This window comes from Vanellus vanellus, assembly GCF_965231255.1.
Source record: "Vanellus vanellus genome assembly, chromosome: 3".
In the NCBI taxonomy this organism is placed as follows: domain Eukaryota; kingdom Metazoa; phylum Chordata; class Aves; order Charadriiformes; family Charadriidae; genus Vanellus; species Vanellus vanellus.
Window position 1 is genome coordinate 30,591,025 of NC_138907.1, and position 26,107 is coordinate 30,617,131.

At 39.8% G+C, this 26,107-nt stretch overlaps 2 protein-coding genes across 6 annotated transcripts in view; one reads left to right on the forward strand and one right to left on the reverse strand.

Moving 5' to 3' along the window:
- Positions 1-1,553: 1,553 nt before the first annotated feature.
- On the reverse strand, positions 1,554-19,384 carry PREPL (prolyl endopeptidase like). Of its 5 annotated transcripts, none has more exons than XM_082481293.1 (14): positions 18,971-19,384; positions 16,221-16,421; positions 15,686-15,752; positions 14,842-15,048; positions 12,701-12,824; positions 10,182-10,398; positions 9,405-9,590; positions 7,739-7,942; positions 6,810-6,985; positions 5,129-5,345; positions 4,792-4,941; positions 3,692-3,818; positions 2,532-2,614; positions 1,554-1,652 (listed from the first exon to the last, which is right to left on the reverse strand). In XM_082481293.1, exons 1-14 carry the CDS (start codon positions 19,187-19,189, stop codon positions 1,572-1,574), a joined length of 2,259 nt encoding a protein of 752 aa, XP_082337419.1. In that variant the 5' UTR covers positions 19,190-19,384; the 3' UTR covers positions 1,554-1,571. The 5 variants fall into 5 exon arrangements, 4 of the variants coding, with proteins under 4 accessions (XP_082337419.1, XP_082337420.1, XP_082337418.1 ...); XM_082481294.1 differs by having other exon boundaries at positions 10,182-10,344; positions 14,842-15,051; XM_082481292.1 differs by having other exon boundaries at positions 14,842-15,051.
- An 814-nt stretch (positions 19,385-20,198) lies between these two features.
- Positions 20,199-26,107, forward strand: part of CAMKMT (calmodulin-lysine N-methyltransferase) — a 236,592-nt gene continuing 230,683 nt past the window's right edge. The window contains exon 1 of the mRNA XM_082481762.1: positions 20,199-20,430. Coding sequence (XP_082337888.1) covers positions 20,332-20,430 — 99 coding nt within the window. The 5' untranslated portion in view covers positions 20,199-20,331. The remainder of the gene's footprint in view (positions 20,431-26,107) is intronic.

Sequence of the window (26,107 nt, forward strand, 5' to 3'; positions counted from 1 at the left end):
TTTGTGGTCAAAATAAAGGTCCTGAAAAAGAAAACATAAACCTAATTGTCTTGCATCTGTATTGGTGATGAAAAGTCAAAAGTATGGTATAAAGTCTCCCTTAAGGTCTGTGGAGAAGTTAAGTAAACCTGTCCTGTTTAAGTGCGCGTATGTCTGTGAGGAAAGAGAACAGTTGCTTTCTGGGTGCTGCCCCTTACACTTGCTCGTCATTAAGAGCTCCTGTGGAATCCAATGCCTGTGCCAGTTCATAGTAACTTTTTACAAGTCTGTAGATTTGTAAAACTTATTCTAAAAGGGTGGCCCAATATTTGTTAAAATAGGTAAAAGCAAGCAAGACTAATATATTAAAGTTGTGATGGCTCACCTCTTCTCTCAACCCCAACAGCTCTGATTATCCTCAAAGTTACAAAATATAGCTAATATGTCTAATTCTACAATCAGGACTGTATTTCCAATTGATCCACCACCACCCCTGACTTACAATATGTTTGCATTCTCTTATTTCTTTTTCTGCCCAAGGTTGAGGTGAGGTGTGCGTACGTTAGTTCAAAGTAACTGAAACAACTCTACCGAATGTCACAGTTGTTCATGTGCTTTGATTTGCATTTGGTGCACCTACAGTGACTTACATGACAAAAAGGAAGGAGAAGCATTTGACTCAGTGCAGTCTGTTTTGGGCACGGGGTAAGCTGGAGGACTGTTTTGGTCTGAAGACCTTATGGCCACATAGCGTATTTTCCACCAACTGCTTGTACCAGTTGCTGGCCGGAGGTGTGCACCATCCATCTACCTCAACAAGCAATATGTAGCAGTTTTGTGCCCTGCTTGGAGGTCAGCTAAGCTATGAATCAGGCTGCTTTAGTTGAGGGCATGCTTTTTGTTTTATCCTCTGGAGAGACTCTGGCATCTCCTTCTGGGGCATTCATCTTGTCTTCTGGAGGGACTTTGGCACCTCCTTTTTAAGACTACCGTGCTAGTTAAGGTAACTACAAGATTTTGAATCTACTCAGATGAAAGAGTTCCGCTAAAATTTATCTTCTCAAGAGTCCATTTCTTCTTTGTGGGTTATTCGGTCCCACTGTATGATCAGTACGCTATTGCTGCTCTGTAGCTGGGAAGGGCAATGCATGAGAATTAGTTCCAGAAGACTCTAGTGAGACTTTTAAATCAAATACTTCTTGGGAGTTTTACTGCCTTGTGTAAAGTGTGGTCTTGGAAGAGAGGTCTTAGACTGGAGAGGGTGCCTGTACAAAGTGCAAGTCTTCCCACGTCAGGCTTTAAGCACCAACCGTTGCACTTCAGCTCCACTTGTATAGTGCTGCACTGCTCGCTTATGTGACCAGAACCGTACTGAACAGTGAGCCATGCAGGTGGCTACTTCTGTACTACCTGGCAGGGGAGAAATTCAGCTCTTGGCTTGTATGTTTATAAGGCAATGCCACACCCAGCTTTGAATTTCTTGTGTGCTTATGCAGGGATCCAAGAGGAGAAATCCTCTAGAGAATGTGTTCACTTTTCATATAAATAAAAATCTGACCCAAAGTTCTTCAGGTGGTCAATGTGTTTATTAGCTATTTGCAGGATTTCGTATGATGTTGGAGACTGCACACTTCCTCAAGTTCTTTGTTCAGAAAAGCAAGGTGTCTTGCAACCTAAAATAATGACAATATATTATTAGTAAATTAAAAAAATTCTTTGTACTTACAGTGCAAACCCTCAGGTTCTTTCACCGCTCTTCTAATCTTCTTTTCCCATACTAATGCTAAGCAATACCTTGCTCCAAGACAGAATGAGGCTTTTCCTGAAATAATTCATTTGGGGACTAACTGCCACTATGACCAAGTAACATTTGCTAGGATTTGTTAAAATTAACAGTATTAAAATTTGTATCCAACTGTGATAGTCTGAGACATCAGTAACAATATGGCAGGTCTTGGCAGTATGTTGCTTTTAGCATGCGCGCTTGTACAAAGTGCAAAATGTTGAAACTGAGTTGTAGTAGGCGTCCTTTGATAGTACATATCATGTGTATCAAAACACAAAGATCAAACCTGTCATATGTTTTACTCATAAGGAAGATAGAAGTAAATAGCCAGTATGACAATTTTAAGCACTTAATGCTCCGCAGTGCAAGACTTTGTGCTGGAACCGTGTTTTGCACTACTTAGAAACTTTCATTCAAAGCTCTCAGCACATTACAGTGGGAGTTCAATACTATTCTGAGGTTTAAGGCACAATGAGGTTCAATAATCTGGCTTTGTCACTGGCTCTTTTGTATGTATAAAAATATGTATCTTGATATATATAAAAATATATATATCAAAACCTGCTTTATATATAAAGCTAGCAGTTGCTCTTGCAATATGTATAAAAGGTTGCAAAAGCAACCCTCATTCCAGCAGGTGTGTGTTTCTTCTTTTAATACTTCAAATGTACATTCAATGACTGTATGAACTACTGAGGCTTAAGTATCAATCAAGGGGACACCTCCCTCCAACACATTACGGAAATGTGCAGTGAGGGGAGCGTACCTCATTCAGTGAATCCTCCCAAGATGAATCACAGTGACTGCCGTTTGCCTGGATGTCTAAGATGATATTAGGGATCCAATTTCCTGGAACAACGAAGTTAGTGATCACTCGACATTGAATGAATGAGGAAAAAGGTAAGTGGAGATGCGAGTTGTTCAGGGATAGATAATTCTGCCTTCTATCCTGACAGAATTTCTGTTGTTCCTTAAGAAGAAAGAAGGAATCACATAGGGGATTGCTGGATGAACTATGTGTCTATTAACTACATATTTGAAAAATGTTTATATATTTTGCATGTTTTTCTCTTTTTGCAAAGAAGTGCTTTTTTTCTTTCTGAGCCAAGACTGCAACAGCAATTGCAGCATCTGCTATCCTTTCTCAACCATTGCAGTTGCGCTGCTAGCAGAGAAGGAGGATAATGAAATTTAGAAAAGCTAATTCAAGATCTATTTTGGTACTGATGGTAAAAGCCTCTCCCCAGATTAGAGAGTACTAGAAAATAATAAGGCTTGAATATACCTTTTGCTGGAAACGATCCCAAAGCTGGTGTTAAGTGTCAGGTATAAAAATGTCTATGCCTTGGCGCTGTTGTCATTCTAACTTGGACTAACACCTGCAATTTTAGCAAACTGGGAAAAGTAGGTTATTATAGAGCAGCGAAAATAAGATTTTTATCCCTGTGTTGTTGAGAAACTGCAGTCTGACTGTATCAGTAGCTGGACTAGATGCTATGGGTTCACCTAGCCCTGTCCAACAGTCACCATATGTTGAGGCCCAGGAAAGACTGAGCACAACTCATACTCTCCCACTCTTCGTTATTTTTTTTTCTCAGAGGCTTTTCTGAGCCTGTTGTGGTTTGTCACTATTAATATTTAACACATATGGGTTTAACTATTTTCAGGCAGGTCTACAATACAGAGATATCTGGTCCCTCTTAAGGGTCTGGAGAGCGCATCTTAGCTGAGGTTTATCTATTTGTCAGTATGACTGCACGCCTCATCTTTGTGGATAATGGAAATTATTTCAGAACTTTAGGTACTGGATTATATTGTACAAAGAAATGCATCTAAGGAGGAGTCAAACTCTATGATGTTTCATTACATGACTGCAAATATTCTGGTTTAGTTAACTCCATGTATCTGTAACTTTCTTATTCTTACCTTTCTTACTTGTTCTGCTGGCATGATCTAGCGCAGCCTTTCTCAGTTTCCGAACGTATCGTAAAACTCCTGTTAGTGGTACCCGTTGATCATTTTCATATGCCGTGATAAAAACTGAAGGATAACACTGAGATTAAAAAACAAAATCAGTTAAATACTTGACAAATTATTTTTCTCATAAAGTGAGTAACAAATTCTTCTCCATTCGTCTTACTGCACTACTTGTTATGGTTTATCTAAAAGCACATCTATTACATAATTACCTGCTCTCAAAAAAGCACTTTCATCACTCTAACTGCAAAAAGTATTTTGGTGTGAAAAATGACTTCATATTAGGGGATCATCTACTTGCAAAAAGTAATCAAAAATACCATCTCCCCACTGGTAAAAGACTGATACATGTCTGCTTGCTGATTATTACAAAAAAAAAAAAAAAAAAAGGGGAGTAATAATAATGGAACAGTAGCTGAGGTTTACTTTTGCAATCTTTCTACACATAAAAAGTAGTTGTTTTTACATAGTAAGATTTCACTTAATGAAGCTATGCAACACGTTGTCACCTCAGAGGACATCTTTATTTGAAGCAATGTCAAAGCTATAGCTCCTTTTCCATTTCATTGTTTGCCTCTGAAAAGGTAATTAATCAGTGGAAACTACCTCCTTCCTCCTGTGACAAACTCTGCAAAACCCAGTAAAACAACAGAACCCCCCCGCCCAAAAAAGGAGAAACTATTTTACATGTTGAGGTTTGTTATACAATAGAATAATCTATTACTTCCTGCCAGTCCTATAACAAAAACATTTTTTTGAAATCTGTCCATTATTTAGGAGAAGGTGTTTGGTTAATTTCACTAGTCACTTATGACTCCAAATATTGCTAAGATTATTATGGTAATAGTTTATATTTGTATTGATGATTCATTTTAACACAAAGCACCAGCTAAGACAATTCTACAATACCAGAGTTTAAAGTGCTGAAAAGGTAAAACAGATTTTTTTTTTTTTTTTTTTTTTTAAAAATCCAGTTATCTGCTTTTTGTTTTCTTATAAACTGCTACGCTTTATTACTGTAGTATTCCCCACAGAAAGCATAGTTTTACCTGTGTCTTAATATTCTGGTATGGACAATAGCTTTTGATATACTTCATGCATTTTTCATCTGCTAATGGATTTCCCCATTCTTCCTGTTCTTCAATTGTGAGTGGGAGATCTGTGTTCATCATAGTATTTAGAACATCTACGAAAGGAGCCTTAGAAAGTTGTTATTAAAAAAAAAAAAAAGTTGTCAAATGGACCTCAAATGTCTAGGTCAAGGTTTTCTCAAACAAATGAGGAAAGTCAGTTCTGAATTGGAATGTTTCCAATTCTGAAACTGGTAGAATGAAACAGAAAAGACAGTTTAATGTCATAATCCATAAAAGGTCTGCAGCACCTCACCTGTAAAACCATGGCTCTGATAAGTTCTGGATCAGTGTTGCACAGGGCTCCTGCAAGAACTCCTCCAGCACTGGCAGCTGACACTGCTGTGTATTTTGGCTGAGAAAATCCTAGTTTGTGCAGCAGCGTGATGCAAGCCTTAAGGTCATGAAGACCTTTGAGTTTATTACGCTGACATCCATCTTTGTGCCAGCTAAGGCCTAGCTCTCCTCCACCCCTGAAATTTAAAGCAAGTCAAGTTGGAGTCTCTTTGGAAAACATTATGTGGCAAAGCTTCAGAAAATGGAAGGACAGCAGCAGCCACAGAATTGCAAAACCACAGTTTGCTTTCCCAATTAACTCTTCTTTTCACTATTCTTGCCTTTACCCTCCTTTGTAGCTAAAATACACAACATGCAAACAAAAAGAATCCATGCACGATGACTGGTGAAAATCCTAACTGCATAAGGGCACTCTGTGCCCTTGTGTCCTGGAACTCACAGAAAAAGCACCACTTTAGGAAATGACACCATGACTGTAGGCAATACAAAATCAGACACTAATATTATGTTTTCATACAGGAAACTTAAAATATCTAAAAATTTTTCAATACTTATATCATTAACAATAGAATTTATTAAAAACAGTAAAATAGTATTTCTCAGCTCCACACTGAGACTCTTGGGATTTGTCTTCTATGTAGCTTAGGTTTTTGACACCGTTAAAGAGGGTTTTGATTTTTTTTTTTCCTAGTTTGTGAATTTCAAATACTAATTGAAATGTTATATTTTGTAATACAGAATTTTTAAATTTATTTATATTCCCTTCTATGCAACCACAACTTTGGTTCTAAGCTACCTGAAGTCTCCTTATTCAGGTTTCAACTTTAAAATTAATTAACTGATTAGTCTGCCAAAATTCTTCATCTTTGGATGAAGAAATCCATCTTCATCTAGGACTGACTTGCATCTTAAGATAGTTAGAGGGGTGGGAGGAAAAACAGCACAATACTGCCACTGAATATAGCAGGCTGGATATATTTGTATGCTGAATTTGTTTTGGAACTGGTATTTCAAACAATTGCTCATTCTCCCCCTTCCTTTCCCTCCCTAAAGCGATTCTTTTGTTATCTTCTTTACCTACTGAATTATTATCTCCATGAAAATGTGAAGCCTATTGTACATACTGGTTTTATAAAACTAGTAGATTTGTAGCCAAACTAGAGACAAAGGATTTAGCCAATAAAAGAACAAGGGATGCAGGTTAAATGCTCAGTTGTTGCTGTAGAAGGCAAATGGCTTTCAGAAGACGCAGACTGAACATTAGTACACAATGCCCTCGGAAAGAGAGGGAGGTAGCATGTCATTGCAATTTGAACATGTTATCAAAATTTTTCTTGAGCAAAGATGAGACAAGAAGGAATGAGACTTCAAAATATTAAAAGTTACATAAAACCGTCCTGTTGATTTAAGAAACCTAAATGCAGTATGTGGTCTTGAAAGCATAGGGTTTTTTTCTGAGGTAATTTTTTTGTTGTTGTTGAAAAACACTTTAAAAAAAATCTAGAGACAGATGTGAAAAGCATGAAGAATTAGGTAAAGCTACATGAAAAAAATATTTCTGTACCTCTTCAGTTGCATATTGAGAAATATCTGTGTATCCCACAGATTAAAATATTAATCCCATTTTATATTTGACTTACCTAACATGGCAATATGCTAATATCCAACCCTCTTCAATTAACATCAGCTTCTCTTCTTTAAAGCTCATGTTCAAATCTATGCCATAAGCTCCATATACATGAACTAGAAGTGGTTTCCTGTGTAGCTCTTTAGAATTCGTATTATGAAAAACTGTAATTGGCACCAAAGTTTCATCCTGGAAATGAACGAGTATTTTACAATAAAGGACATTTCAGAAATCTCAATGACACATGGCAATGAAAACTTCAATTATTTATTTTAAAATGTGTTTTTTTGATTACAGTAATTTTTTTCACTTAGAATGCACAAAGCACTCTTGAAAAATAAAGTGAGAGACTGAACCTCTGCTGTGTAGGCTTACGGATGCAGAGTATAAAATTCATTTAAGTGCAACACCTGAGGAGTTTTTAAACTACCCAAGCACCCAAGTCTTCCTTCCCCCTTTAACACCAAGAATATATATTATTAACAAAATAGTTTACCACTTACTGCAGCACAAACTCTTCATTAACATCTCCAATTCTTTAAACTCGGGCTGTTTAAACTTTCCTTTCTTGATCTATACTGTGCAGCTGGTTGTGGGGTGTTCTTTTTCAACAGCTGGCATCGTTTTCATTTATCATGGAGAGTATGATACCGCACATCAACTAGCGATTCTAATTTATACTATACTAAGATTCTCGACTCATGGTGTACTGTTATCTCCTCTAGCATACCCAGGTTAATGGAAAAAAAAAAAAAATCTTATCACGACTTTTTCTTGTTCTTCTCTATAGCACTGAAGAAAACACCCACTGTTTAGTAACTATAGCACCAATTGCACTTTACAATTTTTTTAATCTCTATTCCCTGCCAAATGCATTTTCTTTAAATGGGTGGGGAGGAAGAGAAGAATAAAGGGAATGGGAAAAGGACTGAAAAATCTTACCTTGCTTTTAGCTAGTAAACGTGTAGTGTGACAATTCGTAATAATTGGTACCTCTTGCACAGCTTGTTCAATGAGATTATTTTCTTTAAATGAATATGCAAAACGCTTAGGGGGGTGTACTGGGGAGGTGAGCTGAAAATAGCAAGTGCTGGTGGTATGTTCAGGATGAGATTCCAATTCAAATTCACAGGCCCACGTAGGTAGCTGAGAAAACACAGTATTTCAAGTGAGACCCTTACACTGCTTCTGTAAATTCTGCCTAGTCTGTCCTTCAGAGGAAAAGATTTTGAGTATCAAGCTGATTATCTTCCATTTGTATGTAGAACAATCTGTATTTCTTTTAAATTCAGTAATGAAACAGTCAAAAAAATGAAAGGCTTTGGCAAACTTTTCCGCTAAGGCCACTGGATAAAGTTTAACAATGAAATAAAAAAGAAAATCCAAATTCAGTTTAAAATGGGCAATAGTGCAGATCTTGTTTTTAAATTAAAACATTCTTTGACATGATTCTGCATTGTTTTTATTTTTTAGATCCTGTTTCCCTCTGCTTTCCAGTCCTACTTCAACATGTTATACAGCCAAGTCCATGTCAGTTGTGAAGCTTTTGCTGTGAGTTAGCTCAGTAATGCTAAGCCACTGCAAACCCCTGCCTCTTAACTTTGTTCCTAGTGCCAGCCATTGTGAAGAACAAAACCTTTTCCTGGCACATTCACCCTCAGACACTTACAGCTATTATATTTAAGATTTTTAACTCTGCTAAGAATAAAAGAAATCAAGATTCATTCTTTTGAGAGCAGCAGGGACATAGGCAAACCCTCTGCCAGGCCACTACTTACTTGGGTTAGATTGCTCGAGACTTCTGAAATGGCAGCAAAAGTCCAAGTTCTCCAGAGTAACTGCAGACCTTTTCTGAATAAATAAACTATGACCATTTTCAAAAACGAAGGTTTCAGAGACCATACAGTGTACTTTGTTGAAAACCTTTTTCTGTAGCTGTTGTATAGAATGCAGCATTGGTAGCTTGTTGCAATAAACTTGCAAGTAGTTCAGATTGGATTTTTCAGGCAAACAAATCAATTAAGTGTTTTGTCTGAATGGTCTACAGAAATTATGGTTTTGAATTGAGTCACTTTGTTTTTAATCCAAAAGTATTTACCAACAACTAGGGAAGGGAAGAAATACTTTGCACAAATTGCACTGCAATATTAGCTCTTCCCATTTATTATGGGATGGTGTCCATACTTGTCTTCTGAATGTTCTAATCTTTCTTCTGTGGGAGAGCCAGGTTTACTTCCTTTTTACACTGATAAATTTAACCAAAAATAGGCCCTGTAAAACTAAGTAGAGTGTTTAGGGAATTGAGTCCTATTTTACATTTAAAATGAGCTGTATTGTAACGAGCTTGACTGTACTAAGTTGAAGAAAGAACTCACTCATAGCATAGCTGCTCTCTAACTTTGAGTGTTGCAATAAGCCACCACATGAAATCCCGGACAGCCACAGGTAATACAATTAGTCATAATGACAAACCTAGCAGTATTATAGTTTCCAAACCACTTCTACTCTTGGAATTTATCTTTGCTTTCATTATGCTATTATTAAAAAAAAAAAAAAAAGAAATAGCACAGGAAAAATATTATGCTGCTTAAGTCAAGCTAAAACATACCTTTAGTGACTGAACTGAATGTGAAACAAAAGAAATCACATTTAAGTAAAGATGACCAGCATTCTTCAGGAACATAACACAGTGATCACTGAACATCTCCAAGTCTACTAGCTTGGTTTTCTTTTCCAGTGCATAAACTAACTGCCAGTTCTCCATGCCACTGGAAGCTACTGGTGCCTTCATCAACTATAAAAACAATAAACAACCTCGCATTACTATGTAGTTAAGAGTTACAAATGAGATATACAGACATGTAGGTGATCTCATGCAACATTTTTATTGCAAAAAAAACTATTAGTTTATGTTGGCGGGGTGTGTGTGTGTGCCTGACTGAAACTGGGAGGTTTTAAACTCCCTTTCCTTGGGCAGAATGGAAGAACGATTTAGTAATGTTTGGAAAAGTAAGTTCAATTCTCATAGATTAGTCTATAGAAGATTTTCAGGCAGTAAGTGCTTTCAGTGTAGCCAGCAGAACTGTAGGTGGTTTGGTTATATAGAGTGAGATCACCAACTTAAATTTTAATCTAGAGGAAATGACTGTTACAGCATACTCATTTCTTGATATTGTCAAAGGAGTTAGAATCAAATTAGTATGCTACAGGTGAGACTCCGTGTACTACTATCAGTCTTTCAATCCATGCAGTGCTCTGTGTAATTCTCTTAAATTATTTCAGGAAGCTGTGAAGCCCAGAACTAAAACCCAGCCTTACTTTTTCTTTATGATCTGCAACATGTATCTGAATGAATCCTATGAATCTTGTTATCAGTTAAAATTACCTTATATTCTGCCGGTTCTCCATATGTAGTAAGAATATATAACTCGTCACTTCTGTGCTCAATATGGTAAATGAGCCCTTTTGTTCGTGCTTGTACGAGAGCAGGTAACTTAAAAGGACGTTTACAATCAACCAGCCAAACTTCCGAGGTTGTCTTACTGTTGCTGTTGATAGTGAGAAAACGCCTATCTTTTGTGCAATATATGTCCACAAAGAATCTATAAGGAATAATTACCAAAAATAAAAAAAAAAGCTTAAGCTTTATTAGTATTTAAAAAATACATTGGTTGTTTCAGAATCATAGGCTTCCATCTGCAAGGTAAGAAACATCATGCCTGTAAGTAGGCTGGAGAAATTCCAGACTACTTACTTGGTTCTGAAACCCACTCCTGCTGCATTTATCCTGGGATTCAAAAATACACAATCCCATGTGGGGAACCTGAAATCTGCAAGGAAAGCAGTTCAGTTGTTGCCCAACTGAATTCAGGTTTTTGCACCACTGAGACACACTGGAAGCTCATTGATGTATATGGGCTTTAAAACTCAAGCAAAATGTAGAACTTTTTACTGAGCTTGTAACCCTATTTTTTTTTTTTAAAGTAGTAACAGATAAAATAAAGGACTTCATGTGGGAACAGCAATAACAAAAGGAAAGTAGGAGCTATTATAAAGACAAATTGATAAAAAGCCTAAGTGTTACTGACCTAACTTTGTCTGAAGCAGGTAAGACAAAAAAGACTATTTTTTTAAAAGTACAGAGGCCTATATGAGGCCCACTGAGGACAGTGTTGCGGTGATAAAGCTGGAAACTATGAACTGGTTTTGGAACTATCTAAGAAATTAGGAACTATCTACTGCTTTCAAATGCTTTTAAAATCTAGAAACAGAAAACAGAATGATAACCAGTGGCTGGATGATAATATTAGACAAGTTCAGGCACAAATTCAGATTCAAACTTCTATTACTCATCCTAATTAACTGGAATGTCTCATCTTGGGACATAGCAGTTTCTTCGCCATTTTGAATCTTTAAGACTGGATGTCTCTAAAAGCAAAACTGTCTAACACAAAGATCCACAAGATTTCATCGAGAAATTGCAGGGTTGAGTACCATAATCTGCATTATACAGATCAGATACATGACTGCAATAATGATCCCTCCAGACTTCAAAATATTTGACTGGTGAAGGATGCTCTAGATAGCATTTTCAGTGCCTTTAATTACTTGCAGGTGGAGGAACTCCAATTTTTTTGGTACTATTGTTTTTTTCTAATTGCACCCTCCTGACATCTTTAGGAGGACAGGCACAGTGGGGGGTTCTAAAGTCTGCAAGGAATCAGCCTCCTGCCTAATACACATGAATTTGGCAAGAGCGCGGCACTGCATTCAACAGAGATTCCAACGGGTCAGCTCTGCTGACCTTACCTCTAAGAGTCAAGCTGAAATGCATGTCACACTTTTCCCCAAGGATTCTGACCTTGATATTACAATATTTTTTTGTCTTTGTAGCTTTTTTTTTTTCAAGGAAGTCAAGAAATTTTCATCTTCGGGAAAAAAAAATTGATTGCGCCTAAAAATGCTGGTGAGATGCAGAACGAACTGCTCAATGGCAATACAAAAGAATGTCTTACCATCTCCGATGAACAAGTGAGTTCAGTTATAAACTGCAATAGCACACGAACCTTTAGAGTAAGTTTCTAGTAGATTTACTGTAATGACTATGACCTTCAGAATTATGCCAACAGTTTCCCTGTGGGGAAGTGTCAGGTCAGTGCAACTTGATTTTCCAAAAGTATGCATCAAATGCAGCTGGAACAAAAGGATCTTATTTACTCCACCTCAACTGCAGATTTTTTTCTTTTTTTTTTTTAAATGAAAGTATGATTGAAATTACTTTGCTGAATATGTAACTTGAATTAAGAATAACCACAAATATTTATGGAATGCTGTATAAAACCACCACATGCTACATAGCTGAAAAAAATAGTTCTGCACTCAATTTAGTAAGAGCCTTCTTGCCTTCCTAAACCACTGCTTAAAGAAAGGTTATTGAGAGGGTATTCAGTCAACAATAGTTCTATCTCTGGGAATGCTGTAATGATTTTGCTCATCCATTACCCAGAGCAAGGATTAGCCTGAACTTCTACGCTTTTTAAAAGATGTATCAGACATCAATAGCAGAGAAAACAAAACGAAATCCACAGTCTGATTTACCCTGTATGAAACTGTCAAACATTCATTAAAGGACACCCTGACCTGAGACTGACCTTGACATTTATAAACTCAGCTGAACTCGTGAGGTAAGAGAGGAAAGTTAAATCTCTGTTGATCACATATCAAGAGGAGAACAGAGCACATTCTCAGACTGCATAAGGCACTACTGACAGCAGAACACAACTTAAAAATGCCTTTTACCATTGGGAATATGATATGGAAGAATTTGTTTTCCAAATCAGTTATATTTTTTTTTTATAAAATACTCCAGAATATGTAAAGGATTTGTTATATTTTAGATGTTACCTTGCATCTTGTTCTGTATAAACTAACTCGGTATGTTTCTGACTAGTGAAAGTGGTCCTAAACACATTCTGGCATTTAAGGTTCTTCTGACTTGTGTAATACAGAACATCATTTGTAGCCCATTCTGGAAAAAAAGACAAATGCATTAACAAATGTGAAACAGTATATACTATAACTGAGAAAAAATGGAGCTCCATGAACACTGGACTTAATGCTGAAAAAGGCTGGTTGCAGCTGACATAGAACTGAGGATAGAACTTCTACATCCCAGAGGCTGGGGTAAGCCACAAAAACATTTTTTCCATGTTTTCTCTGAATCTCACAGAACAAGAATCTAGTAATATATATCTTTTAAAAAAAAAAAAAAAAGAGGGGGGGGCGGAGGACAATGTTCCAGGGCCCAGGAAGAGGAAGCTCTCGACCCTGTGGGGGCTCTGGATGTAACAGGAAAATAGAAGTGTGTGGCTGTTTAAAACTGAGCAGAGAAAGAGAGGTTTACATGGCGTCAGCAAGATAATAAAAAGGGTATGAGCTCTGTACCACTGCATGTGACTGCATGCAAACCATTTAGAGAAAAGAGATGATGCATCTGCCCCATGGGTACCGCCAAAATAAAAATTCTCCAGTTTTCTATGCTTGTATATGCGTTCACCAACATTAGAAACATACAAATACAGGAACCTTGCTATTCTGGAGCTCAGTAATCCAACTGATCCAGCCAAATTACTGCTATCTCTGCTGTTCCTACAGCCACCAGAACGGTGTTTAATACGTGAGCTTTAAAAAGTTATTGTATGCTGTTATGCATAAATAGTAATTTTCAGTACAAAATCCAAGGACGTACCACACCGAAGTAATGCAAACAATTTGCTTTCTGAACAGCAATGTCTCCAAAGTGCACAGGTAGCTGAGGGTTTACTATGAAGACAAGCCTTTAGAAGGGATATCTAAGTTCTTCTAGAGCCTAGCACTTAAAAACCCACAGACGTAAATTTTCAAGAACTTTCATTTGTCTGCCAGCTATTGTGTATCATGCAATACAAGCATATACTTTGCAAGTGGTCCTAAGACCTAATTCTCTTGCTCGCCTCTGTACTGCACTTACACATGAGTAAGTCTACAAAATGGGTGTAATCTCTACCATTCTGATAGTAATTTTTTGTACTCTTATTATCTGCCATAATCTGTCACACCTATGTAGGCAACAAGGATTTGGCTTCTTAAATGCACTGATTCTTCCAGACAAACCTCGATACATGTTCCAAGCAAGTATAGTGAAAAAAGGTCACTGGCAAATTTGCAGGCCCAATTTTCAGCAGGCATTATAAACTTCAATTGTGCAAACACAACATAAAAGTCTTGCTACTCTTCATTTTTGAAGTTTTGAGTTTTAAATTTTTGTCCTGCCCAAGCAAATTGCTTACTGCATTACATAAACTTCATGACATCTAACACTGTAATCCAAAATACAAGATGTGGAACACTGTATTCACACTATTGCACTCTTTTTGCTATGTATTTTAACATACTATAAAAATATAAAAATTTCCTGTTTACTTCTGCTTACTTTAACAGCAATGTAAAGCTCTGTAATCTATTCTGAAAGAATTGACTCAAAGCCCGAAAGACTTCTTTGGGCTCTGAATTGTGACCTACATCCTACAATCCAGCTGAAATTCCAGGCAATGCTTAATAGTAGGTAGCACTTGCACACTTTTCAGCAAAGCTAAGTGCCTACAGCTATCAGTGACTTTGGTTGCAGCTGTAAGTGTTTAATAACTCGAACATTTCTCAAAAAGATATTTGTATTACAAACAGTCATGTCAGTAATTTTTTTAAGAAGCGCATTGAATTAAATAAAAAGAATGATATGCATGACTGTTCACACATGTATAAACGCTTGCTTTTACAATGAAGGAAAACTTGTATCATGAAAGCAGTCGCTGTCATCCACATCAGATAACTTGGAATTGTGCAGTATGGAAGAAATCGTAAATAAGAAACAATTCAACAGCTAAAAGGATTAAATCTAAAAATGTTGCTTCCTTATTTTTTAAAAATATTTTAATATTATTTGCAGACTAACAAAAATGTTCTGTTGAAAGCTAGTGTGATCCACAGGATATTTATAAACAACTTACCAAAACTAAATACACTTGAAATCACTTTTTCCACAACAGGAAAATGACCAAGTTTCATAATAACACAGGCTGCGTCTTCAGAATTTTCACTTTTTAGGCTGATAGCCATGTGTCTCTGATCTGGTGAAATTCTGATCCGTTGAATAAAGGCATCAGAAAAGCCAAGTTCTTCGGCACTGAATAAAATGTCAGCGTTTCCTTCATCTACTGCTACAAAAAAAAGAGATAGCAAAAAAATCCTGTAATTAAGGCACTCTCAAAATGAACAGTGGTTGTTAATGCCTGCATTTAACAACTCTGCCTGCAATATTCACAAGCATACTACTGTAATTTATTAGCACCAAGTATATGTCTTGCAAATCCACTTTGTAAAATAAACAAAAAATTACAGTTCCAGGAAAAAAAAAAAAGTCTTGTAGTTCTTATTAAAAATATCTTAAAAGTGTAGATCTTGGCTTCTAGTTTGTATTAAGTTTTAAAGTCCAGACACCTAAAGCACAGTTGTTTTTACTAAATACAATTAGTAATTTTTTTTCCCACCCCTTCAGAAATAAAAAAACATGAATGTGCTTTTCCTTTTTCAAAATGTTAAGTTAGGGCTCTGAAAAGAAGTGACTTCTCTGCTTCCTCTCCAGAAACTTTTCTTAGTATCAATGCATGTTATTCCCTAACTCTCTTCACCTCACCTTTTCAGATTCAGGATTCTAAAACTATCAATCAATCATTAAAGAATTTTATAAAAGTATTTTTAGTTGTATTAAGAAAGAGAGCAATTAAACTCTAAGAAAAGTACACTGGTACATGTGCAACAATTTTAACAATGTTAGGAACAGAAATCCCTTACCATCATCTGCTTTTGAAAGAAATATGCAGCCATTCTCTTCAAAGTACACATTCTCTCCAAACCTGATCTGTTCAATACAAACCAAACATGTTTCAAGTCCAACATCTAGTTAGACTATTTCCTTAGAATCCCTATATTCAATCATTGTTCTCTACAATACAACTGTAACATACGTAAATGACAGAATACAGCACGTTTGATACTGTAGAAGGAACTGCACGCACCAGAAAGGTTCTTTTAAGCTACCTATACCTGCTCTAAATTTAACAAAAGCCTCAGATCACCTGCAATTGCTCTTGTATTCTTCATCAAAAAGTCAGATGATTATTGTATCTCTACTTTCTTTTGCCTATGGTAAAATTAAGCTAAATATGCTGTCGTAACAGGTGTAAGCTGTTCTAAACATTTGCTGTTACTATCCACAATTATTAAAATATTCAAAACTCGAAAGTACCACCATTTTATAGCAGGAATGGCTTCACTGCCTTTTATTTGTACTCAGTGATGAGAAATGCTTGCACTTTTTGCCACTTACCCTTGGGCTTCCCGAATTGAATGTATACTTGTTGTGCAGTTCTTCTAATTTTTCCTTGATTCTTTTTGTCATAGCTTTGTATCTTGCTGAAATGTTATTCCAGTTTTCCTGCTCTGATTTCAGAAGATCCTTGTACAAAAGCTCTGACGTTTTTATGGATGTATCTTGCTGCCTTTTGGAAGGGATTTTTGTTCCTTCCTGCTAAGTAAGGAAAGACAACAATGGCTACAAGCCAGAACTCTGTACCACAATATGAATACACTGAGGTAATCATGATATTTCCTGAGCTACAGACCCCAAACCAACTTTGCATTATTACAACAGTACATGCCGTTAAAAAGAAAAACCACAGTTAGAATAAGTTTTTCTTTTCAGTTCTTCCTGATCTCCTAGGGAGGCATTGTTAAATATGCTTTACTTGACACATTTATTGAGGTCTTCTCTTCAAAATTTAAGGTACTATTAATGTATGCTCTTAATTTTTTATTTGTAAATATGTTTGTTCTTGTTCTAGAACTACTTTTTAGTTATTTTGGGGGGAAATTATTATTTTTTCTTCTTCACATGTGTTTTCTCATAATTTTCCTGTCTTAACGGTATCATCTCTCATTTCCTTTGCTAGACAACAATGTCACTCACACCTCCATCCCTGTACCTGGGAGTCCTAGCAGCTTGTTCAGGTTCTTGCTCCAGCTCCTCAAAAGTATTGGTATAAATGTTAATAATATGCAGATGAAATGAAGCAGTGAACTGATATGGGCTCTGAAATAATTTTATCAGGAATAAGCTTAAGGATCTGTTTTTCCATGATGCATGAGCAAACTACTGCTACCTTATTGCCAACAAAGCTCTTCTCTTGTAAAAATGTTTAAAATGTGTTAAAATTGCTAGCGCAATGCTACTTCTTTTTGCTTGCCATAAAATATCATTTAATCAAATAATAAGCTTAACATATATTACAGTACATAACATTACACAGATCACACAAAGCAGCGTTTTATAACATTTGGTGTATTATGTGAATGTGTCTAAACTTAAAAAGCACCTATACTTTTTTACCCCATCCTCACTTTGCATCAAAACTGTTGGTTTGTTCCTGTTTTGTCTTCACAAATGCATGAGATCTAGAATGTGACTATTATGAACAGACTTTGAAAAGAGGAGAAACTATCTGCTCCAGTTATCAAATTCCCTATGAACGTAAACCACATCATTCATGAGAGCATATGAGTGTTCATTACTGGTTCAGACCAATGGTCCCTCTAGCCTAGTTTATCAAATCAGAAGCATGAGTCAAAGAAACTGTGAAAGCCCTCAGAGAAGCTCTGGAGCAGCTGTGTAATTGGTCAAGGTAAAGAAACTGCAGGATGTGTTAGCTGTACTACCCTCTTTCCAGTCAGTGGAAAAACAGCTGTAAGAAAACACCATTCCCCAAAACAGAAACAAACAAAAACCCCACAGTGTGCACAAATGGATACTTAGGGAAGCATAAGAATGGGACAAGCACAGATGATATTCCTCAACAGGTATTCCCCCAGCATTCAATGATTTTTAGCTCAGGAATTTCCCAAGCCAAACATGGTTTCTGGATATTCAAAAAGTCTCTTTCATGTACGTGTATAATCTCTCCTTGTACGTATGTAAGATTTTAGCATCCACAACTTATTTTGGCAAGTCCCACACTTTATGAATCTTTTGATGATTCCCCTCCTTGTGTTTTCAATGGTTCCCATTGTATTTATTTGGAAATATTTTATTGAGCTGGTGGCCACAGTGTAGGTATATATTAGAGGTGCTTGCTGTACACCTCCCAGCCTGGGGAAAAAACAGTCATCCAGAACCACACATTCTCATCCATCAAGACTTCACATGTTCTCCTTGAAACATTTGTTTACGTTTCAGACACAGACTTAGGAACTGTTTACATTATGTTTAGAAATAAGAGGGTTACAACAAGATGATCTTTGGGTCACCTTTGAAGAAACTGTCAACTTGAAACAATTTTACAACAACCGTGCATCCAACTGAAAACATATTTAAGGTAAAATAAACCACAACACCAATGTTTTTTAAACACTAATTATGCATTACACGTATAAATCAGTTTACAGGCCCACATACTGCAGTAAGCTTTTATAATACTTTTAGCAAACTCTTTATTAGAAACGTAAGAACAGATCTGAAATTATTTCAGACCATTTTCTGACTCTGTGCATGATACACTGCAACCCATTTACACAATATTTACTAAGAGAAATAAATCCAAGTACCTTTTAAAGTATAGTTTATCACATATGAATACGATTATGAGAAGTCAATAGAATATTTTAATATCTAATATGGTGCAAACCATGACTTACTGGTCAGCACAGAAAAAGTCAACTTTTTTTGAGCCAGCTCGCAGTAGTTAAGTCTGGTGTCATCAGTTTTGACACTACACTGCTTCTACACTAGTTGATCTCTCCCTGCAGTTTTCTCCTGATGCTTTATCTGAATCTTCCTGGAAGATAACAATTTAAAAATCGCTACAGCAGGAAAATGAACCAAATGCAGCTTTACATCAAAACAGTATAGGAAAGTTGAAAAAAGGTGTATGTCTTTGAACATAACTGAAATCCTAGTATTTATCCCTCTGCTTCAAACCCTTTAGGAAAAATGTGTTTCCTCGACATTTGAAAAACATGGCTGGCTTCCTTAACAGATGTGCCAAGGTGGTTGTTGACACTAAGTCTATACTTAAATTAGCATACCTCACAGGAAAAGAATCTCCATGGCAGGATGGTTGCAGGTGGCACAGTCCGGTGTGTGCACGTACTTCCTGAACAGTCCAGGATGGGGCATTTTTTTGGTTTTATTTTACTATAAAGATATCCTGTTTGAAGATGGTTATGCTTAGAGTAGTATTTGACACTGAAGCTTAGCCCTTGGAGAAGATTTTGCAGTCCAACACACGACGTCTTAGCCTTCATTCCTTGATAGTCAACCTGAAATCTCTGAAAATCCCAAACCGCTGATCACGTCCACTGTGTATGTGAAATATACATAACATAAACTGAAAGTAAAACTTCCTCTCTTTCAAAGAGGTGAGACTCATTCATTAGGTAAGTCAAATGAGAAGAAACAGTAAAACTTAAGTTGTTTCTTAACAATTGGGACACACAGCTTAGCTTGCCTATTAACCTGCTACGTTACTCCAAAACGTGGTTCCTGGAAGTTTAGTGAAACTATTGATGAAGAGAAAGGAAGGGGCAACTGTGCATGATTGAACGTCGAAGAACCAAAAACCGGGAAGGTTTTGAGAAGTTCCCCCCCCACTTTGTAAGTAATAAAATCAATTTACCTCAAAAGGGTAACTATACAGCAAGAGCTGAGTCCCCCCCCCCGGCAGGAAAACTGACAGGTTTGCAGCCCTGCGGCGGTGGAAAGGCCCCGCGTCTTTAACCGCCGCCGTCCCGCCCGGGCGAGGGCCAGAGAAGCCGCCCCGGCCCGGCCCGACCCCGCTCCCCGCCAGCCCCCACCTGCCCCTCACCGCCGCGGCAAGGCCGTGCCAACGCCGGGCAGGGCTCGCGCAAGGACTGGCCGTGGCAAGCGGGGCTGTGCCCGCTCTCTCTCCGGCGGGGCTGCCCGGGATAGAAGATGGCAGGCGAGCAGGAGCAGCTCCCGGCTCCCTCGCGGGACTGCCCGTAGCCAACATGGCGGCAGGGCGCTTCAGCCCCTTCAGCGGGCGAGCACCGCTGATGTCAGCGCGGGGGCGCGGAGCGGCGGCGGCAGCAGCCACATGCCGGCCGGGCGGGCTGCCACGGTCCCTGCCGCGGCTTCCTCAAGTCTCTCACCGTTTCACGTACCGTTTCCCCCCCGGGCGCAGAGGCTATAGGCGACCCGTTCTGAGGCGCTCTCCCGCCCGCTGGTGCGCCTGACGAGCCGGGCGTAGCGCGGCGGCAGCCTGACTCCTCAGGGCTGCCCTTAACAAAGATGGCCACCCACTTCCTGCCCCTCAAGCCCTAGCCTGGCCGGTCCTGGCAGCCGCTGCAGGCTCGGTGGCAAGTCCCCGCCGGCCAGGGCAGCGCTGCCCGCCCGCGGAGAGGGGGATCTGCGCGCTCCTCGCCGCCGCATGGCCGAGGCTGCCGGCTCTCCGCGCCGCCCCGCCGCGGGCAGGTGCGAGGCGAGCGCTGCGGGAGCGGCGAGAGCCCGCTGGAGGCTGCTCGGACAGGTAGGGGGAGCCCGCGGGCGGGAGGCGCTGCCGGGATGGCGGGGCGGGCCGGACTCGGCGGCGCAAGCCGGAGGGCAGCGCGTCTCTGCGGAAGGGCGCTCGCGTCTCCTCTGGCCGGGGCGGTTCGCGTCCCCTCCCGCCCCTCCGCGCTGGGTTTGCCGCGGCCCCGGGGGCGGCCGAGGGTCCGTGTAGCCGGTAGCTCGCAGCGCCCGAGGGGCCGGGCTGTGCCCCGGGCGGGGGTGCCGGTGCCAGGGGTGCCGGTGTGGAATCCTGCCGGCGCTGAAGGCGTGCGGGGTGCTGCCCGCAGCCCTGACGGGAGGATTGCGAGGACTAGTACGCCGGGGCTTGGAAAGGGGTTTGCAGTTCACTTCCTGGAAAAATAATAATAGTAGAAACATATGCACATAAACACACACATAGGGCTCTTTTAAGTGTGATGTCAGTAGAGCCCCAAAGCAGCCTGCGGTCTCGCGGAGAGCAGCGTTAACGGGAGGAGGGCCGGCACCCCCTTGGCGCCCCGCAGCCTGCGGGCAGCTAGCCCGCTGTTCTCAGGCCGCCGTGCGGCACCTTCGGTCGGTGCTGCTGGCGCTGGTTACCGTAGCTGCATCCCAGTTGCCGCCCTTGGCCTCCCGTGGGGAGCTGGGGCGAGAGACCCCGCTCCCCTGGCAGCCGGAGCGGCCTCTGCCTGCGGCGGCCCGGCCACCGCTGGGGCCGGGCCTGAGGAGGGAGAAGCAGCAGGTGGTTACTCCTGTGCTCCCGACAGCAGCTCCGGCCTTCCCATGCTTATTAGAACCCTTTTAGGAGCGCTGCAAGGTTGGAAAGGATTCCTCTGCAGAGGGACTGTATGCTTAAAAAACCCTGGATCAGTTTCATTGGTTGTTGTTGTTATTGGAGGTGATGTTTGGGGCCTGAACTTAAATGTTTAGTTTTGCGCAAATGGATGCCCGGAGCTGCCGGTGGCGAGCTCTCCCTGAGAGATGGTGTTCCCACGTCTGATGGCGGCAGCTGGTGTGAAAGGGGCACCTGGCTGCCATGGAGCGGAGGTGCGGGGAGGTTAATATTGGCCTTTTCTTTGCACGTGTTTTTGGTTTGCAGGCTCCCCAGTCCTGTTCAACAGGACCAACTTCTGTTTTATTATACTCTAAAGCAGGAAATGTCGGAGTTATTGATAGGAATATCAGGTTTGTCTTTGTAGGTTCCTCTTCCAGCAGACCATGCGAGCTGTGCTCTGTGGCTATACTGCCTGTTATTTCTTTCCAACGTACTGCCTTTGGCATATCCCTGTCTCTTAAAATCATAAGGAACTTTTCATAACCATCAAATAGAGGTATGAGGGGTGCATATAGATATTTGGGGTGAAAGCTTCTGTTTCTTCCACAAACCACGCGTATCTGTGACCTTTTCCTCTGCAGATTCCTTTTTTTTTTCCATGTTGTTCTGCTTTTCTGTTGATTTTTGTATGGTACGATGAGCAAGGATCAATTTAATCTTACTGGTACATCTGAAATAAAAATCAGTTCTCCATTCTTTACTACAGTGATGCTCAGATCTATCTATGGATTGAGAGAAAGTATCAACCTTCCTTTATATCCATTTTTAAAGGAGCACTGTCAAAGTGTTCCTTACAGTCCTTTTAAAAACGCTTTTCATACTGCTTATAATAACGCCTTACACAAAATCAGTTCTGTGGTGCATTTATATATTGAATTTGCTTCATTCAGTGCATACACAAATTGATTTGCTATGGTAAGGATGCTTGAGTGCGTGTTTGCTGATTTAATTAAGAGAAAAGCCCTTTTATCAGGTATCCTATGAAGCTAGTATAAAGAACCAGGGGTTTGCATAATTACCTATGTGTTCTTTATCAATAAAATGGTTTATGTATGTACTGAGTTTGACGTTTGCAATATTTTTAAAATTAGCTTGTCAGAATCAAGGAATTAATTTTTTTTTTGCTTTAAAGAAAAAAAAAAAAAGCTAAGGTAAGTTTCAGATGTAGTGTGCATTTTTAAATGACTGGAGTAAATTCCGTAAGGCTGTGTTTTGAGCTCTACCAGTCTGTGCAACTGATGGCATTATCCAGTCTGTAGTCTTTAGCAGGGAAGTTAGAGGAATAGGCATTGCTCCCTATATGGACACTTGCTCTCTATGGAAAGTTTAATGAAAATGTTCTTGAAATCTATAAGCTTTATATGTTGATCCTGCCTGTTACCTTCCTCTTGCTTTTCTCACTGAAGTTCTTGTTCACCCGCTAATGTGATTTAGCTTTCAGAATTGAAAAATAAAAGATAAAGTGAGGACAGGGAAGTGGCTTTTTTTCCCCCTCAACAGAAGACCTCCTAAATCAATTTTTCTTCTCTTTCTGTTCCTCCTTTTCTGAAGGGTGCCTTCAGATCTTTTTCCATGGTTTTGTTAGTCTTGAGCTTGTAAATTGTTTACAGTTGATTAAAACAATCTGGTAAATAAACTATTTGTAAAAATAAACAATGCGCAGTCCTACTGATGATATTTAGAGATGGTGTAGTTATAGATTATGCTGTAGCTGATTATGTAGAAACTTTCTTGAGTGTACAGAACATCATGTTCCAGTCAGCACCATATAACTCAGCGGACGTTTGTAGACCATCAGCTGTTACTGAATTTGGCTTTTAGTGCGACTACATCATACACAATGAGATATGCAAAGAAATACAGGCAATTTCATATGGCTGCCTTTCTCCATATGCTGTTTGTTTTTTAAGAGAGATCAAACAGCTTTAGGTTTTATAGGGAGTTCTAAATATGCGCCTAATACTGTCATTAAATACTGAGGGCCCTGCAATGGACATCTGTGGTAATATTTTACTAGAATCTTTCTAAACCAGGAGACAGTTTGCTGATACTTTTTTTTTTTTTAACATCTTGTATGTTAATGAAGAAAGAATTGCCTTAGAATTCTATATTGCTAGGTGAAGTTAGAGAGGAAAAAAAATGCAAGTCAGAGAGAGAAAACCGCAGGGTAAAAGTGTGAGCTTGCATCATTTGGGGATTTTTTTGTTGTTGTTCTTGGCGTTTTTTTCTTTTAAGGTACCTAATTGTTGGAAGAGAATCTTTTATTTAGATAATATTTTATGTATGACCCATGTACAAGTCCAACGCTTGCATACACCTGTAAAGTTCTTGTGCAGAGGCCTTTCAGTACAAGAAGCAGCTGGCTGTTACGTTTCCAGGCGTGCCACCCTTATATGAAGGTCTCAGTTCTGCTAGTCTTTGCATTTCGTTCTCCTGTTTTGCTGTTTTTGTGATTTTCTTCATGTGTGTATTTTCCCTGTGTGTTAAAGAAGTAAAAGAAATAGCATGGATGGCACAGAGCCATTTTTAATACTTTATTGAAAATGCCTGTGCCTTTCCTATGCTGAGAGTTGATGATGAAAACAGATCCAAAAGCAGTAAGCCTGATGCATCAGACCTGGAAACACAATTGCTCTGCTCACATATGTAGTATTTCCAAGTATTCTGCAAGATAATAGGTCGTGGCACTAAATTGTAAGACTGTTGGGTGTATTTCCAGTTAAAGCATGGTCAACAAAGGTTGACCTTTATTTTTTTGTATGCAAACCATATGCAAAGCTTCCATTTCAAGTTTTGTAATTCTGGAGAGTTACTTCTCATTAGACTTCAGATTTAGCTCTGGTTGTCGAAAAACTAGACTGTGGTGCTATCCTACTCAATAGAGCTATTCCTTGTAGCTCTATTTATACTGATGAGTTTATTTTCTGCTCCGTTGTTTTTCATCACTGTGGACTGCTTGTGCACCATCATTTTAAAAATGTAATGGCAATTATTTATGTATTCCATCCAATGTTAGAAGAAAGAAGGTAAACCCAGGACATCTCTCCCTGCACATCACTAACCTAAAGAATAAGCCTTTTTGTCTGGCAGGGAAATGCTGGGTGTCTTCTGTGCAATGATACAGCTCAAATGTGCTGGGTGCTGGGTTTTCCTGTACGGACGAGTTGATACCTCACTCCCTGAAGACACAGAATCACAGAATGGTCAGGGTTGGAAGGGCCCTCTGGAGATCATCTAGTCCAACCCCCCTGCCAGAGCAGGGTCACCTACAGCAGGTTGCACAGGACAGCATCCAGGCGGGTTTTGAATGTCTCCAGAGTGGGAGACTCCACAACCTCTCTGGGCAGCCTGTTCCAGTGCTCTGTCACCCTCACAGTAAAGAAGTTCCTCCTCATGTTAAGATGGAACTTCCTATGTTCAAGTTTGTGCCCGTTACCTCTTGTACTATCACTGGGCACCACTGAAAAAAGACTGCTCCCATCCCCCTGGCACCCTCCCTTTAAGTATTTGTAAGCATTAATAAGACCCTCCCTCAGTCTTCTTTTCTCTAGACTGAAAAGACCCAAGTCCCTCAGCCTTTCCTCATAAGAGAGATGTTCCAATCCCCTACTCATCTTTGTAGCCCTTTGCTGTACCCTCGCCAGCAGTTCCCTGTCCTTCTTGAACTGGGGAGCCCAGAACTGGACACAATACTCCAGATGTGGCCTCACCAGGGCAGAGTAGAGGGGAAGGATGACCCCCCTCGACCTGCTGGCCACGCTCTTCCTGTTGAGTGCAGCGGACTATGCGGGACAGATATACCCCATGTTTTCACTTATCTGAACAAGTGTTTTAATCATTTAGCTATAACACAATGCAAATGGCCACATTCTGCTTCTGCTGGTGCCCTGAATTCTTCAGTCTCTTAGAGCTGAACTTGGTGCTGTCAATGTATTTTTGGGATCATGTAAAGGTTGGCTAATGCATCAGTCCCCTTATGGGGGCCCACTAGGGGAATATGTAGTTGAGGCATCTGAAATTCTGGTGCCTGGGATAGATAGCAAGTTTGGCAGCAGTTCTGCAAGTGTGCAGCAGTAGACTTCTAGATAGGAAGTAGTATACCTGGCAAACATATCACTCAGGATTTTTTTAATTTACGGGGACAGTGAGTGGCACAGAAAGTTTCACAGTGGTGATGGGAGAATAGGGAAGAACCCAGTCTGCCTCTCTCATTCTGCTGTGGGTTCACTGGAGTGGGAGTTAAAAAAGCAACTTTGAGTACTTATGAATGTAATACATTTGCTTTACGATTATTGAGATATAATATACATATTAGAATCATAGAATCATAGAATGGTTTAGGTTGGAAAGGACCTTGAATATCATCGAGTTCCAACCCCCCTGCCATAGGCAGGGACACCTCCCATTAGACCAGGTTGCCCAAGGCCACATCCAGCCTGGCCTTGAACACCTCCAGGGATGGGGCCTCAACAACCTCTCTGGGCAACCTGTTCCGGTGCCTTACTACCCTCAAAGTGAAAAACTTCTTCCTAATGTTTAATCTGAACCTGCCTTCTTCCAGTTTAAAGCCATCCCTCCTCGTCCTATCGCTACATGCCCTAGTAAAAAGTCCTTCCCCAGCTCTCCTGTAGGCCCCCTTTAGGTACTGGAAGGCCGCAATAAGATCTCCTCGGAGCCTTCTCTTCTCCAGGCTGAACAGCCCCAACTCTTTCAGCCTCTCCTCATAGGAGAGGTGCTCCAGCCCTCGGATCATCCTTGTGGCTCTCCTCTGGACACGCTCCAGCAGGTCCATGTCCTTCTTCTGTTGGGGACTCCAGAGCTGGATGCAGTACTCCAGATGGGGTCT